Source organism: Oncorhynchus keta, chromosome 19 (genome assembly GCF_023373465.1).
Source record: "Oncorhynchus keta strain PuntledgeMale-10-30-2019 chromosome 19, Oket_V2, whole genome shotgun sequence".
Lineage (NCBI taxonomy): Eukaryota > Metazoa > Chordata > Actinopteri > Salmoniformes > Salmonidae > Oncorhynchus > Oncorhynchus keta.
Window position 1 is genome coordinate 60062199 of NC_068439.1, and position 16951 is coordinate 60079149.

General features: G+C 43.5%; 1 protein-coding gene across 1 annotated transcript in view; it reads right to left on the reverse strand.

The window, feature by feature from the left end:
* Positions 1-16951, reverse strand: part of tnfrsf21 (tumor necrosis factor receptor superfamily, member 21) — a 47720-nt gene that overhangs the window by 22750 nt on the left and 8019 nt on the right. Inside the window, exons 2-3 of the mRNA XM_035794111.2 lie at positions 14100-14757; positions 9040-9612 (exon numbers count right to left, since the gene is read on the reverse strand). Coding sequence (XP_035650004.1) covers positions 9040-9612; positions 14100-14757 — 1231 coding nt within the window. The remainder of the gene's footprint in view (positions 1-9039; positions 9613-14099; positions 14758-16951) is intronic.

A 16951-nucleotide genomic window follows, 5' to 3' on the forward strand; every position in this document is an offset into this window, starting at 1 on the left:
AGATACAACAACAAAATAATTGGGTCATCTTCAACCACACTAAGCCCTAGTTCCTTTCTTGTAAAATGAAATTTAACAAATGATCTAACATTTTAGTTGTAGTGATGTAGAGAGTGAGTGTGTATGTGAGTGTGCACATGCGTGTGCGTGCTTGCACTTGTGCTCACATGCGAGTGTGTTACATAAGGGGTTATGACCTCTCCGTTACCATGAGCCTGAGGTCTCAGAAGGTAAACAGAACTGTTTTAGCTGGTTAGCGCTCATGAGGAATGAGCTAGTGGAGTCCAGGAATTCACTCTCTGAAAGTGATCTGTCACAGAGCGTTACCTCAGCAGATGCATCTGAAGTTCACCACTACCCTCCACCTCTTCACAACCCAGATCAAATCAAATGGTATTGGTCATATACACATGGTTAGCAGATGTTAATGCAAGTGTGGCGAAATGCTTGTGCTTCTAGTTCCGACAGTGCAGCAATATCTAACATGTAATCTAACAATTCCACAACTACCTAATACACAAATATAAGTAAGGAATGGAATATATACATATCAATTTATGGATGAGCAATGACAGAGTGGCATAGGCAAGATGTAATAGATGGTATAAAATACAGTATATACAGTACATATGAGACGAGTAATGCAAGATATGTAGATCTGGACACCCTGTCCAAACAGACCAAGCGTGACTCTGTCCTAAGACATTGGCAGCTCATAAAGCTGAATTGGTCTCAATCAGATGGAGGAAGTGTTATTTTCAGTATGTGAAGACAACCTGCTGGGTTCAATGACCCTTGAGGAATCGCCTGCCTGTCCTCCTGTCCAGCCATTTGTGCTTTAAATTGAAGAAGCATTTTTGGTTCCAGGTAGAACCTTTTTGGGTTCCATGTAGAACCCTTTCCACAGAGCATTCTACATGGAACCAAAAAGGCTTCTCCTATTGGGACAGCTGAAGAACCCTTTTGAACCCTTTTTTTATATGAATGTAGGCGTGTGTGAGAGTGGCTGGTGCTGACACAAAGGCCTCTCTCTTCTGTTCATGGCAGCTAGATGACATACAATGCATTTTTACTGATGATTGTGCTATGTAGGCTATGTGACAGGATTGAGAAAATGCTGACTCGCTTGGTTTTCATGTAAAAATAGTACTAAGCGACCTCAACTTGTTTAGTGTGAAACGATGCGAGCGGAAAAAGAGAACATGGGGTTCTCCTCCTCACCACAGCCATGCTGAAGCTGATGGATCTTATCTGAAAGATATCATACACCGCGCCCTGCCTGGCTGTCTCACTTCTGAGGGACGCAGCAGAACATGTTGACTTGCATATACAAATAATAGAAATATGTCTGGGGAAAAAACTGTCACTACAGGAAATTTACCAGGTGTGAATACTCTAATTTATATTCAGACTGCCAGGCAGACATATAACGTTACTAGGTGTTATGACTTCACTCAGTCAAAACAGAACATGATCGCTTCAAAACAGGTGTAGAAAAAAACCCATGTCTGTGCCCTCCCTGCAGGCATAACCATATTCAATTGAAAGACAAGTCTGTGCATCATAATTCAACTTGAATTACAACCTGTCTTTGTGATTGTCTCCAACCCCTCCAGGTGTCGCCCATCTTCACCATTATCCACTGTGTAGTTATACCTGTGTTCTCTGTCTGTTGCAAGTTCGTTTTGTTTGTTCAAACCTACCACCGTTTTCCCCCTTGCTCCTGTCTTTGCTATAGTTCTTGTTTCCTAGTTTCCCGGTTTTGACCATTCCTGCCTGCCCTGACCCTGCCTGCCTGCCGTCCTGTACCTTTGCCCTACCTATCTGGATTACTGACTTCTGCCTGACCTGACCCTAAGTCTGCCGTCCTGTACCTTTGCCTCACCTTTCCGGATTACTGACCTGACCCTGAGTCTGCCTGCCGTCCTGTACCTTTACCCCACCTTTCTGGATTACTGACTTCTGCCTGACCTGACCCTGAGCCTGCCGTCCTGTACCTTTACCCCACCTTTCTGGATTACTGACCTCTGCCTGACCTGACCCTGAGCCTGCCGTCCTGTACCTTTGCCTCACCTTTCTGGATTCTGACCTCTGCCTGCCCTTGACCTGTCCTTTTGCCTGCCCCTGTTTGAGTAATAAACGTTGTTACTTCGACACTGTCTGCGCCTGGGTCTTACCTTAAACCTGCAGTTGTAGCTGGGAGATTGACTGTAAGCCAGCGGTGGTTGGCTTATGATCTGGAAGAGACCCAAGGCTCCACTACAGTTGTTCTGCCCGGATGGTCAGTGTCATGCCACGAAATGACTTTGTGTTGAACGATGAGACCGACAGGCCCTATATACAGTTGAAGTCGGAGGTTTACATAGGCTTAGGTTGGAGTCATTAAAACTAGTTTTTCAACCACTCCACAAACTTCATGTTAACAAACTATACTTTTGGCAAGTCGGTTCGGACATCTACTTTGTGCATGACACAAGTAATTTTTCCAACAATTGTTTACAGACAGATTATTTCACTTATAGTTCACTGTATCACAATTCCAGTGGGTCAGAAGTTTACATACACTAAGTTGACTGTGCCTTTAAACAGCTTGGAAAGTTCCAGGTAAGGATGTCATTTCTTTAGAAGCTTCCGATAGGCTTAATTGACATCATTTGAGTCAATTGGAGGTGTACCTGTGGATGTATTTCAAGGCCTACCTTCAAACTCAGTGCCTCTTTGCTTGACATCATGGGAAAATCAAAAGAAATCAGCCAAGACCTCAGAAAAACAATTGTAGACCTCCACAAGCAATTTCCAAACGCCTGAAGGTACCACGTTCATCTGTACAAACAATAGTACGCAAGTATAAACACCATGGGACCACACAGCCGTCATACCACTCAGGAAGGAGACGCGTTCTGTCTCCTAGAGATGAACGTACTTTGGTGCGAAAAGTGCAAATCAATCCCAGAACAACAGCAAAGGACCTTTGTGAAGATGCTGGAGGAAACAGGTACAGAAGTATCTATATCCACAGTAAAACGAGTCCTATATCAACGGTCTGGTGTGAACTGTTTGGCAATAATGACCATCGCCGAAGAACACCATCCCAACCGTGAAGCACGGGGGTGGCAGCATCATGTTGTGGGGGTGCTTTGCTGCAGGAGGGACTGGTGCACTTCACAAAGTAGATGGCTTCATGAGGAAGGAAAATTATGTGGATATTTTGAAGCAACATCAAGACATCAGTCAGGAAGTTGAAGCTTGGTCGCAAACGGGTCTTCCAAATGGACAATGACCCCAAGCATACTTCTAAAGCATACTTCCAACGGCAAAATGGCTTAAGGACAATAAAGTCAAGTATTGGAGTGGCCATCAAAGCCCTGACCTCAATCCCATTGAAAATGTGTGGGCAGAACTGAAAAAGCGTGCGAGCAAGGAGGCCTACAAACCTGACTCAGTCACACCAGCTCTGACAGGAGGAATGGGCCAAAATTCACCCAACTTATTGTGGGAAGCTTGTGGAAGGCTACCCGAAAAGTTTGACCCAAGTTAAACAATTTAAAGGCAATGCTACCAAATACTAATTGATTGTATGTAAACTTCTGACCCACTGGGAATATAATGAAAGTAATAAAAGCTTAAATAAATAATTCTCTACTATCACTCTAACATTTCACATTCTTAAAATAAAGTGGTGATCCTAACTGACCTAAAACAGGGATGTTTTTACTAGGATTAAATGTCAGGTATTTGGCTAAGGTGTATGTAAACTTCCGACTTCAACTCGCGTGACAGTTACTTTCAGTTCCTACCAAGCCTGCCTACTGTCATCTGCTTTAGGAGAAACAATTATTTTTTAAAGTGACAGAGCTTGGATAGGGAGAAATTCCCTCTCTGTTTTAGTGGGATATAATAGATGACCTACATAAATCTAATCCTGATGATTCAGTATGTTAGTGGATGTGTTCAGCAGTGCTATGTCAGCTTCCTAAACCTCCAGGCATATGAACGCAGCGGTGGCAGATTGTTTATATTCAAACTACAGAATGCCTGACCTAAAATGACTGCTAGTAAGTAAATAGAGGGGCAGGGTTGATTTATTTCAAACGCTTAAAAGTAAAAAATACTCCAAATGTAATCTGTTAGTTAGATGTAAAATAGTTTGAGTTCTCACAGTGACGATGGTACATAGATATGAAGCAACAATATAACGTTGCCTGCAGGGCAGAGAAAGCGAGCTACTGCATGTCAGATGTGTAAGGTAAAGGCGTCCGCATGCTTCCCAGCCGAAACGGGCGAGTTGGTGGATATATTATGATGACATTTTGCTACGTTTTTGTTTGTTTTGGACTTCGTTTTTTTTTTTTTTTTCGGCTGTTCGGGCACACACATTTTTTCTTGAGGCAAGCCGAAGTTGGTAGACGAAGTCTATGCCCCTTTGTTGGTGATTGGTCAACAGTTGGGATTCTTCAATAAAGCCTTGTCATTCAATGAGAGATGGCTCGTTTTCATGCACATTTATTCACTGAGAAATAATACGTGTTTCATAATATTCCTTCAATTCACAAGAGGCTGAATGTATCTCACAGGAGAAAGCAACTGAGCGAGTGAAACACCACCCCTCTGTCTCTCTACGTGTAAGACATCTATCTGATACTGTACGGTCCAAACGAGTATGACTTTGTTGCCGCGTGTGTCGTGGAAATACTTGTTAAAAATATCTCTTAGACACCGGAGCACGTGAATTCAATATAGACTTTATTACAAAGTAACAAGCCAAGCCTGTCCATGGAGCAAATTGCTGGTCCCAGAATCAGAGATCTCTTTACATACAGTTTCAGTATGACACAACATATATAGTCACTCATCTTCATGTATATCATCCACACATTTTGGTATTCTGACACTATTGTTCCCTATTCTTACTTCTAGTCTATCTACGTCCATCTTTCCTTGGTTTCTCCTCCCCTTCTTGGCACATATTCCAGGCAATAGATTATATTGGTGGCGTAAATGATACAAAAAAGTATACAGACATACAAATATTGCAGGTGCATGTCCAAGGACATCCACAGGACTATGCAACTACCTCCCTCAATCCCACACTGACCCTGACACACACACACACACACACACACACACACACACACACACACACACACACACACACACACACACACACACACACACACACACACACACACACACACACACACACACACACACACACACACACACACACCTCCCCAAGCCCACAACTCCCCAAGCCCACATTGACCCTGACACACACACACACACACAACTCCCCAAGCCCACATTGATTGTGCTCACTACTCTTGAGACACACAGCACATGTACCGGAAAATCCCCCATACCTGTAACATTGAATGCAAGTGAAGCCAGCGAGTATTTGGCCTCCCTTGACAACAAAAAAAATGATACAAAATTTGACAATCAGCTTTGAGCTAAACTGAGTGAACTCAACTGTGAATGGTCCTGGCAACAACAACAACAAAAAGCGTCTCTCCTATCAAATCGCTTTGAGAGCATTAAGAGAAAATTGTCCCATTCCTAAATTAACAATGGATGGAGTTAGGGATTTGGACTTGTGGTTTTACTTAATTCTCCATACTGGCCAATAATTATAACGGCAATTTTGATCCAACCACATTGTTATGCCCGAGGCCTGAGGGGATGGAAGTTCAATATTTACAGTAGCTAGATGTAGAAGGCTAATGTTAACTAGCTAACGTTGCTCATGAATGGAAGTTAGGCTAGCGAGCAAGCATTTTAGCCAGTCTAGGACAACAAAAAGTGTGTACTGTATGACAGTGTGATAGACTGTTTCATCAACATGAGAGGAGGATGGTATTGCCGTTTCTCTACGAGTAGGGTGAGTCAGCATGTTTTTCTACACACACACACACACACACACACACACACACACACACACACACACACACACACACACACACACACACACACACACACACACACACACACACACACACACACACACACACACACACACACATACACACAATCAGAGAACCATGGACAGCCAAGTCATATCTAGCTGATGTTGATTGGACTAAATAGTTTTTGGTATCTTTTAGTTGTCACTGTATTAGACTAAGCAGAGGAGATTTGAGGATGTTGAAATGTTGAAGTTGAAATGGTGCTGGAAAAGTGGAGGCAGATCCTGTTTTCTTTGCGACTTGCGGTAAATCTCTGTGGTTCTAAATCAATAGTTGTTTAGTGGTCTGAAAATGTCGGAAACAAGGGGCCCATGTTTGTTACATGCAACATGCGTTGTGGACAGAGGTTGCTATCCACTTTTGTGATTGAATTTATTCTGCCACTGTATTCTTATTGTCTTGGCCTATCACGGTCGCAAGGCATATCAATTAACAGCAAACAAAGCAATTATTACAACACATACAGATTTTACCCAAGCATCGCTACTGCACAATACAAACATATTGTCACATAGTCTCCATCCATTTCAAGTAGAGGACCTGACAATTATCCAGTACCACAGACTATTATGGGAAGTGGTGGTGCTGTAATATTTCCATTAGAGAACTCCTTTGAGACAGCAAACCAGCCACAGCAGGTCTGAGCTGAGTGGGCTGGATGACAACGAGGACACAAACAGCCCACAATGGCAGCCATGCAGTTTTTCTCCTCCAGTCCCGTTTGCTCTGAGCCTCTCTGGGAATTGTCGCTGGTGACAAAGTAAGCTTGTCATTGTAATAGAAGAGACAAAGTGGTCACATAAGACCAGCTTGCTGCTTAGTCACTTTTCTTGTTTCAATCTCTTGATTGCCTAGTGCTGTGGTGTCTTGCTCAGTTTTGATCATTTTGTAGAAAATGTTGCTGCCATTCAAATAACACTAAACAACACAACATGAATGTAAGGTATCATATTCAAATCAATCTGCATTGAAAACAGTTATAATATGAAAGCCTGTTCAAATCCAGGCAGGAAATTACTTTGTCAGATCACAGAGAACACAATGATAGGGACATTTGACAGATTTCCCTATCAAATTGCCCTGATTTCCGAGGCACGTGAATGCAACAGAGCCCACACAGCAGGCCCAACCGACCCAGTCCTAGCCAAAGCCCAGGTCCATGTGGCCCACCCTGGAGCTGAGCAGCACGGCCACCTGGGTACTTCCCCACCTGTTTGGCGTTCGTAAACAGCAGGCCCACAGGGGGGATTCTTTTCACCCTGCTTGCCCTTCACGCCACTTTCTGGACTCGTATGAAATAATGAGCTATTTGTATGATCTTGCCTTTTTCTTATATATATATATATATATATATGTTTCCCATTCCACTGTTTAGTGTGCCTTTTAACTACTCCAGTAAATAGACATTAAAGCCTTCAGGGTAGCCAATTACACACCTTGGAAGAATTAAGAAACTGTTTTGTTTTGTACTCGAGAGAGTAAATAGCTGTGTAATCACACACACACACGGTCTGAATGTAAAACTCTGCATCTACTTGATAAACATTCTGTAATCCTTTTTAGAACATGCCCTAAATTCTCTTGTTTTTTGAAGTTTCAAATACAATTAAATTCTCTTTTTTGGAACTGAATGTAGATAAACAACGCAGTAAAAGTGAAGATCATTTGTGTATCTGATCTGGACATGTATATAAAAATATTACTACTCTACTATTTATAACAGTAAAGAAAAGTATGGGAAACATTCCTAAATGCTGAAACTACTAACATAGCAGCCTGAATCCATGTGAATGCAAAAGCAGTTTATCATTGAGGACTTTTGAGGAGTCAATTGTTAAAGAAAAAAAGAACAGTCAGATTGCTAACTGAAATACTTTCAAAGGGTATTTTCATGAGTAACAAAAAAGGGAAGTTTAATGTAGTAAGACAATGTGAAGATTAGACTATTGATCATGTTTCAGTTGTACTTTTCTATCTTCGCAATGTCTACATCCCTACTATACATTCCTAGAACATTCTCACGTGCTGTGAGCAGACCGGTACAATGTGCTAAGATCTTCAATTCACACGGTGGGAGCTCTAACCACCGACACTTTCAGCGACACATAACTTTGAAAGCCGCGGCCCACCCAGCGTTCCCCAGCCCTCACTCCACCCTTTCCCGGGGGCATGTGTCTGTGCAATGATAAAGTTGAGCTTCTCTCCAACCACAGAGAACTGGAATAATCTGGTTTGAACTGAACTGCACTGGGTTAGAGCTCTCCCTCTCTCTCGCTTACAAGCGGATGGATATCTGAGGCTGACATCAGGCTGCGGCTGGCGGTATCTTCCTCCTGCCCGCCTGCTGCGGTACTGGGGTTTCACTACTGTAACCTAGCAGCCCCATGTGGCCTCCTCAGCTCCCATGGCTACAGACAACCAGACATATCAGAGAGAGAGATACAGACACAGACAGAGAGATGCAGTCACAGAGCGAGAGAGATACAGACACAGACAGAGAGATGCAGTCACAGAGCGAGAGAGATATGCAGACAGAGAGCGAGAGAGATAGACAGTGAGATACAGACAGAGAGCGAGCGAGACAAAGATAAAGACAGAGTGAGAATGAAAAGAGGAAGAGAAGGAGGAGGACTGAGGGGTGGGGGGTGTAAAGGTAGAGGGAGTAAGGCAGGAGGGGAGGGGGTAAAGAGAGAAGTAGAGAAAGAAAGCGAGACAACAGAGGAAGGGAGAGGTAGTGAAAGATAAAGGGAGATGCCTGTGGGGAGGTGGCAGTTACAGTCTGTTGCCGGCCATGCCCGTGCTTGTGTAACAGCTATACTGTTCTGCTATTGTGTCATGTTCTCTTGGGCAGAATGGATTGGATTTAGGTTTCCCCACTGTTGCTATAACAGATGGTCGGTCTTCTCGGTTGAAAGTCTTGCCAATATATCGTTGTACCAAAAATGTATTTGTTTGTATGTTTTCTGTTATCTGTCTTTATAAAGTATGTGGCTATACTGTATGTAAAAAAGACTTGATAACAAAGTTGCATTTCTTTCTATAAGCCTTTGAGAGGTAAAATAAAGCGTCCACTCACCCTGTCCGTTGGAGTAGTAGATCCACTTCTCCTTGGTCTGTGTCGGGGGGCAGGTCTTCTTCTGGATAGCTTTCTCAATGATGCTGCTGGGGTCCTGAACCGGTCCCTTCTTCAGCACTCTGGAACTCCTCTTCACGCTGCACACCACGATCACCACCAGCACCAGCAGCAGCAGCAGCACGATCATCCAGGGCAAGTGCTCGTTGATGTCAAAGTGTGTATGAGTGCTGGGCCTGGGGGAGCCCCTTCGCGTGGGCCTGTACCCTGATCTTTGCACACCCTGACCTACCCCTACCTCCGATCCATCCTCTACGCCGTCCATGGCCCGCTTGTTGGCTGCTGGGTGGGTGCGGCGGTGCTCACTGGGCACAGAGTGCTTGAGGTGTGGTGGAGTCTGTGTGGGGTCCTGGGCTCCGGCAGTAGTGGCCAGGTTCAGCACCTCTCCATCTTTGTGGCTGGCCTCGTAGGAGCCTGCTGCGGTGGAGTCCTGGCTGTTGCCGGAACTGGGTAGAGTCGCCGTGGTACTCAGTAAGAGCTCTAAGACCTCAGGACCTGCTGTCAGGCTGAAGGCATCTAACCCACAGAGACACACGACCACAAATAGAAAGGGAAAGAAAGGGAGAGGAGAAAGAGCGAGATATAGGGGGGAGGGAGATGCGGAGGAAGATAATAAAATTTAGTCAAAATTGTCAAACTTTAATCCCACAGGCAATCTGCAGGACAGCCGAGGAGGGGGAGGGCCACGCCCTGGCCAGACCCCAGCAGTGCTCTCCAATCTAATGTGACACAAGAAGAGCACTAGATTGATCCTTCTACAGCCACCGCATTTATACAGTACTCTTCTAAAGATCGAGTGAATTCCATTACAGCTCCAGTCTCAGCAGGGGATGAATGGGAAATTGATTTTGAGTTGAAAAGAGGTCAACAAAATATGCCTGAACACATTCACGTCACTGTTAGTCAATTGACATTGAACTAGATTGACCCTGATAAATTACTATTGCAGGTACAAACGTTGAAGCTACACTGCCTCTATAGTGTTAAAACCAAAACAACCAATAAATAGGGGAGTTGTGTTAACTGCCACTGAACCAGAATCAATATACTGTAAAAATTCCCTTACCCTGAGCTGGAATACCCCTGTCTACGACTACAGTATTAAACAGATTAGCATTTCATTATGGCATCCTATAGGGGGATGCATTTGGGATTGGCACCTGGATCACAGGTTATCCCTGTGCACAGGTAATTCAGAGGCAAGCTGTGTTACCAGCATCACCATCTCAACTACACTGTTTTCAGTTCTTCACTGCATGGGGACACACTGTCCTGTCTTTGCGAATTTTGTGCAACAACCTCCTTCACCTCCCCTCTCATTGATATACACAGTTGAGACTGAGGCATTGCGATCTCTGTAATACGTGTGGAAGTGGAACACCACCTTCAGCTATTCTCACTGAACAAAGGTGCAACTTAGGTGAGAGGCTATTTATCTACACACAAGACAAAGAGCAGTGGCATTAATGGTCTGTTACGGTAGGTTGAAACGGTGAAAAACTACTGACTAAACTGTGGACTAAAACACCAGCAGAAGAAAACATGTAAGAGAGACTTATACAGTCCTGTGGCTGGAAATACTGTAGCTGCTTCCTTAAGTTCCAGACACCGTAGGTTTATTTTGACAGTCTCAAATGTCTATCAACTTGTAAACCATCAGCAACAACAACTAAATAGTTAGTTAGTCTCTGAGAATTACACTACTATTCAAACGTTTGGGGTCACATAGAAATGTCCTTGTTTTCAAAGAAAACATACATGACATGAGTTGCAAAATGAATAGGAAATATAGTCAAGACGTTGACAAGGTTATAAATATTGATTTTTAATTGAAATAATAATAATGTCCTTCAAACTTTGCTTTCGTCAAAGAATCATCAATTTGCAGCTATTACAGCCTTGCAGGCCTTTGGCATTCTAGGTAATCTGAAGAGATTTCACCCCATGCTTCCTGAAGCATGTCCCACAAGTTGGATTGGCTTGATGGGCACTTCTTACGTACTATATGGTCAAGCTGCTCCCACATCAGCTCAATAGGGTTGAGATCCGGTGACTGTGTTGGCCACTCCATTATAGACAGGATACCAGCTGACTGCTTCTTCCATAAATAGTTATTGCATAGTTTGGAGCTGTGATTTGGGTCATTGTCCTGTTGTAGGAGGAAATTGGCTCCAAGGTATGGCATGGCGTTGCAAAATGGAGTGATAGCATTCATTCTTCAAGATGCCTTCTACCCTGCCTTCTACCCTGTACAAATCTCCCACTTTACCACCACCAAAGCACCCCCAGACCAACACATTGCCTCCACTATGCTTGACAGATGGCGTCAAGCACTCCTCCAGCATATTTTCATTTTTTCTGCGTCTCACAATGTTCTTGTTTGTCATCTGAACACCTCCAAGGTAGATTTGTCTGTCCATAACACTTTTTTCCAATCTTCCTCTGTCCAGTGTCTATGTTATTTTGCCCATCTTAATCTTTTCTTTTTATTGGTCAGTCTGAGATATGGCTTTTTCTTTGCAACTCTGCCTAGAAAGGCCAGCATCCTGGATTCGCCTCTTCACTAATGACGTTGAGACTGGTGTTTTGCGGGTACTATTTAATCAAGCTGACAGTTGAGAACTTGTGAGGCATCGGTTTCTCAAACTAGACACTCTAATGTGCTTGTCCTCTTGCTCATTTGTGCACCGGGGCCTCCCACTCCTCTTTCTATTCTGGTTCGAGACAGTTTGCACTGTTCTGTGAAGGGAGTGGTACACAGCGTTGTACGAGACCTTCAGTTTCTTGGCAGTTTCTCACATGGAATAGCCTTCATTTCTCAGAACAAGAATAGACTGATGAGTTTCAGAAGAAAGTCTTTGTTTCTGGCAATTTTCAACCTGTAATCAAACACACAAATTCTGATGCTCTAGATACTCAACTAGTGTAAAGAAGGCCAGTTGTATTGCTTCTTTAATCATTACAATAGATTTCAGCTGTGCTAACATAACTGCAAAAGGCTTTTCTAATGATCAATTACCCATTAAAAATTATAGACTTGGATTTGCTAGCACAACGTGCCATTGGAACACAGGAGTGATGGTTTCTGATAAATGGGACTCTGGCCCCCTATGTAGATATTCCATTACAAATCAGCCGTTTCCAGCTACAATAGTCATTTACAACATTAACAATGTCTACACTGTATTTCTGATCAATTTGATGTTATTTTAATGGACAAAAAATGTGCTTTTCTTTCCAAAACAAGGACATTTCTAAGTGAGCCCAAACTTTTGAATGGTAGTGTATGTTGCCATAGTAACATTTTCAATGAGTAACTACTTTTGGGAATGAGTAGTGTCTTCTCTGACCCCCAAAAAACTGTTTAACATTTTTCACATACAGTATGTGACTGACCACCTGGATTCGGTCTTACAATGTGTAGCAAAATCTGAAATGTGTTTTTTTTTACATTGGATAAATTTAGAGACTCAGAGCTACAAAGGGACAATGGGAAAGTAATTCTGCATTGAAAGTTGATCAACTTGTAAACTCACTTTTGAGAAAATGGCCTTTGAATGTTTTGGTATCTAGTGAAGAGCTCTTTGTATACACCCATTCAGCATCGTTCACACCTTCTTAAGCTTTAGCCCCACCCATCTCGCTTCGCTATCTCGCTTCGCTCTCGGAGCACACACTTGACGCTCTGGCCAATGATTTGTTTGCCTCTGGATAACATGAAAACAGCCTAACCAGCTCTGCTGGCAAGAATTTCCTTACACTTTTTGGCAGACTTTTCCTGACACTGGCCATATTCAACGTGTGTTGTACACACATCACGTAAAGTTAGCTAACGAGCCAGCCAGCTAACGTTAGCTAGTTAAACAACAATGAACAGTTCCAACAATGACACAGTGCTGGGAGCTAACCAACAAGGTTCAATGTTAGCTAGCTAACAATAGGCTCTAACTAGAAAAGCAAACGGCTCTGGAATACAAATAACAACGTCAGCTATGGCGCCAGCTAGCTAACACTAATGTTAGCTAGCTAGCTAAGACATATACAGTGGGGCAAAACATTTTTTTTTGACAGCCACCAATTGTGCAAGATCTCTCACTTAAAAAGATGAGAGGCCTGTAATTAAATAATTTGCAAATAAATAAATTAAAAATCCTACAATGTGATTTTCGGGATTTTTTTTCTTCTCATTTTGTCTGTCATAGTTGAAGTGTACCTATGATGAAAATTACAGGCCTCTCTCATATTTGTAAGTGGGAGAAGTTACACAATCGGTGGCTGACTAAATACTTTTTTGCCCCACCGTAGTCTATATTATAGACAGCCTAATATTTGGTTAGTAAAAAAAAGAGTAACGTTTCACTTCAATGCTTATATGTGTTTCCGATGAGAAACCTTTGTGATATTTTTCAATATGACCTGTTGGGCTACATAACACTTGGCTGTTGGGAAGAAAAAACAACAGCCACTACAAAGGAATGTATCTCTCTGTTGAATGTATAGCCTTAATGGCTTCCCCTGGTCTTCCTACGCGTGTGATGTGTCTAAGTAAAAGGGCAGCCGTTTACCCAGTTTATTCCACTTTCCCCTCGATAAGCAATTACAGAACAAATGTACAGACATGACCTTTCTGGACAAGAGTGTGAACAAGCAAGTGAGGAGTTTGGGATTGAATGGAAACAACAACATGTTTTCCACCAAAGCAGTGTTGTCTGTGACAAGATCAAACATGTCACTTTATCACTGTACAGTACCTGTTGGCCAGGTCAATGTTTGATATGACGGACTACATAGGGAGAATAACACCATGTGGGGACATTTTGTTGAGGAACACAAGCCTGTTCTACAGTCTGGGCTTCCCCTTGAGTTTCTACATGAAACAACCCACTTGAGGCGATGTCTAGAGTGATACAAATTAAACACATAGCAAAATAGCCTGGATGGGGGAGCAACAGATATATATTTGTTTAGGGAGTCGGGTCCACTGTCCCAGGGCACTGCCTTACCTTTGTGTACTGGGCCAGCTGAGGAATAGGAGAGCTCCTGGATGAAGGTAGACTGTGCAGGTCCCGGGAGGGTGGGGGAGTTGGGAGAAGCAGGTCCACAGATGTTGTCTGTCTCTCTGGTGCCTGCTGCCAGTAGGGGCAGACCCTGGGCCAGACAGTCTGTGTGTGTCCTGCACCTCAATACACTGGAAACCACATCCGAGAAGCTCCCTCGCGTGCACACCTTACAGCTCACATCCTCCACCTCGCTGCCCCTTTTCTTCACCCCTGAGCCCACAGGGCACAGGAAGTGGGGAGTGCAGGCGTCCCCCTTGGCGAAGGTGTCCGGGGGGCAGTTGCAGACCCGGTCCATGGTGGCCGTGCAGGGGAACTTCTCAATGAGGGGGGCGCGGCAGGGCCTCCTGCAGCGGTGGCATTGCTGAACCCCATTCTCTCCGCGCGTGAATGTGCCCTCGCCACAGCGGCTGCACTCCCTCACGTTGGTCTGGTTGCAGTGCCTGGACACGAAAGTTCCTGCGGGGCACTTGTCACAGACCAGTTGACTGCCCGTGCTTTGGTCTGTGTGGTAGTAGTGGCGGGCAGACAGGGCCACTATCTCAGTGCCAGGGCTGGGTGTCAGAGGCTGGCTAGAGGCCTCACCAACCACACTGTACAGTAGCTGAGAACAGAAAGAAATGACAACAGAGACAGTGTTGAGCTTAGACAATGTACTGCTGAAAAGATGGCAACACAGAGTCCCAGGTAGAGACCCAGGCCGCAGCTCATTTACCAAATAAATGGATGTGTGAAGTCACCCCACCTCATTATCGATTTTTTGTTCTACAGAAATAACATAAAATACAGAAAAGCTGCTGTTGTGGTCAATGTACATGTAACCAGGTCAAAAATCCCAACCCTACGGTTTGTAATTCTCCCATGTAGGGAAATACAGACTGCAAGAAAAGCCCTGTGGCTTTAGGATATTTGGCGTGGGAAACCTTAAAAAAAAGGTAGGGACGTGGATCAGAAAACCAGTCAGTATCTGGTGTGACGAACCATTTGCCTAATGCAGCGTGACACAGCTCCTTTGCATAGAGTTGATCAGGCTGTTGATCGTGGGATGTGGAATGTTGTCCCACTCCTTTTTAATGGCTGTGTGAAGTTGCTGTATATTGGCTTGAACTGGAACACATTGTCGTATTCGTCGACCAAGAGCAGCCCAAACATGACATGTCTGGTGAGTATGCAGGCCATGAACTGGGACATTTTCAGCTTCCAGGAATATGCTACAGGTCCTTGGGACATGGGGCTGTGTATTATCATGCTGAAACATGTTTTTATTTTAACTTTATTTAACTAGGCAAGTCAGTTAAGAACAAGTTCTTATTTTCAATGACAGCCTAGGAACAGTGGGTTAACTGCCTGTTCAGGGGCAGAACGACAGATTTGTACCTTGTCAGCTCGGGGATTCGAATTTGCAAACTTTCAGTTACTAGTCCAACGCTCTAACCACTAGGCTACCCTGCCGCCCCGGGACCTGGTGTTGAAGTAGGGCTACACGTAGCTATGTGTTTGGAAAACATTTCGTCACAGGTAAGACATTTAACTTGTTTAGTATAGTCTATTTGTACCTCCACTCACCACTTGTAGCTGTATAGTCCGTTTGTTTGGGTTGTTGGTCTTGACTAGCTTAATTAATGTTCCGGTCCGTAGCTAGCTAGCACTCACGTAACTGCTAACACCGTCATAAAAAGGGCCATGAGTGAGGGAAGCCCTACAATATTACGTTTTCAATGCAGTGAGAATGCTCTGGAGCAGCCAATGTTGAAAAGTAATCTTTAAACATCTTGTACTTTTCTTAAATTTAATTTTGTAATACACTAAAACAAGTAGACAACAAGAAAATTGGGTTTGAAAAATGTCAAGTTTTTACTGTGGGTTAACCTATGTAACCACAGGTTGTTTTTCCCAGAGGCGGGCAGGTACGCGATGTTCTATCTAATACCGACTTAGACTATGGATAAATATATTGTCTACAATCAATATAATTCCATTAGTACTAATAGAATGTTAAGTTTTTCTGTTGTCATCAGTCTTTTGGTGTTGTTGCTACAACCTATAATAGTCCCAAAAAATTAATTTGAAATAACTTTGTAAAGAGACAACTTTGTAAAGAGACATCATGCTGTGGGGATGTTTTCATTGGCAGGGACTGAGAGACTAATCAGGATCGAGGGAAAGATGAACAGAGCAAAGTACAGAGAGATCCTTGATGAAAACCTGCTGCAGAGCGCTCAGGACCTCAGACTGGGGTGAAGTTTGACCTTCCAATAGGACAACCACCCTAAGCACACAGCCAAGACAACGCAGGAGTGGCTTTGGGACAAGTCTCTGAATGTCCTTGAGTTGCCCAGCCAGAGCCCGGATTTGAACCCGATCTAACATCTATGGAGAGACCTAAAAATAGCTGTGCAGTGACGCTTCCCATCCAACCTGACAAAGCTTGAGAGGATCTGCAAAGAAGAATGGGAGAAACTCCTCAAATACAGGTGTTCCAAGCTTGTAGCGCCATACCCAAGAAGACTCAAGGTTGTAATTGCTGCCAAAGGTGCTTCAACAAAGTACTGAGTAAAGGGTCTGAATACTTATGTAAATGTGATATTTTCATTTTTGGGCAAACATTTTGAAAAAACAGTTTTTGCTTTGTCATTATGGGATATTGTGGGTAGATTGATGAGGGGGAAAAACTATATAATCAATTTTAGAATAAGACTGTAACATAACAAAATGTGGAAAAAGTCAAGGAGTCTGAATACTTTCTGAATTCACCGTATGGTAAGGACATCCATCCAAGGGACATGAAAATATGTTAG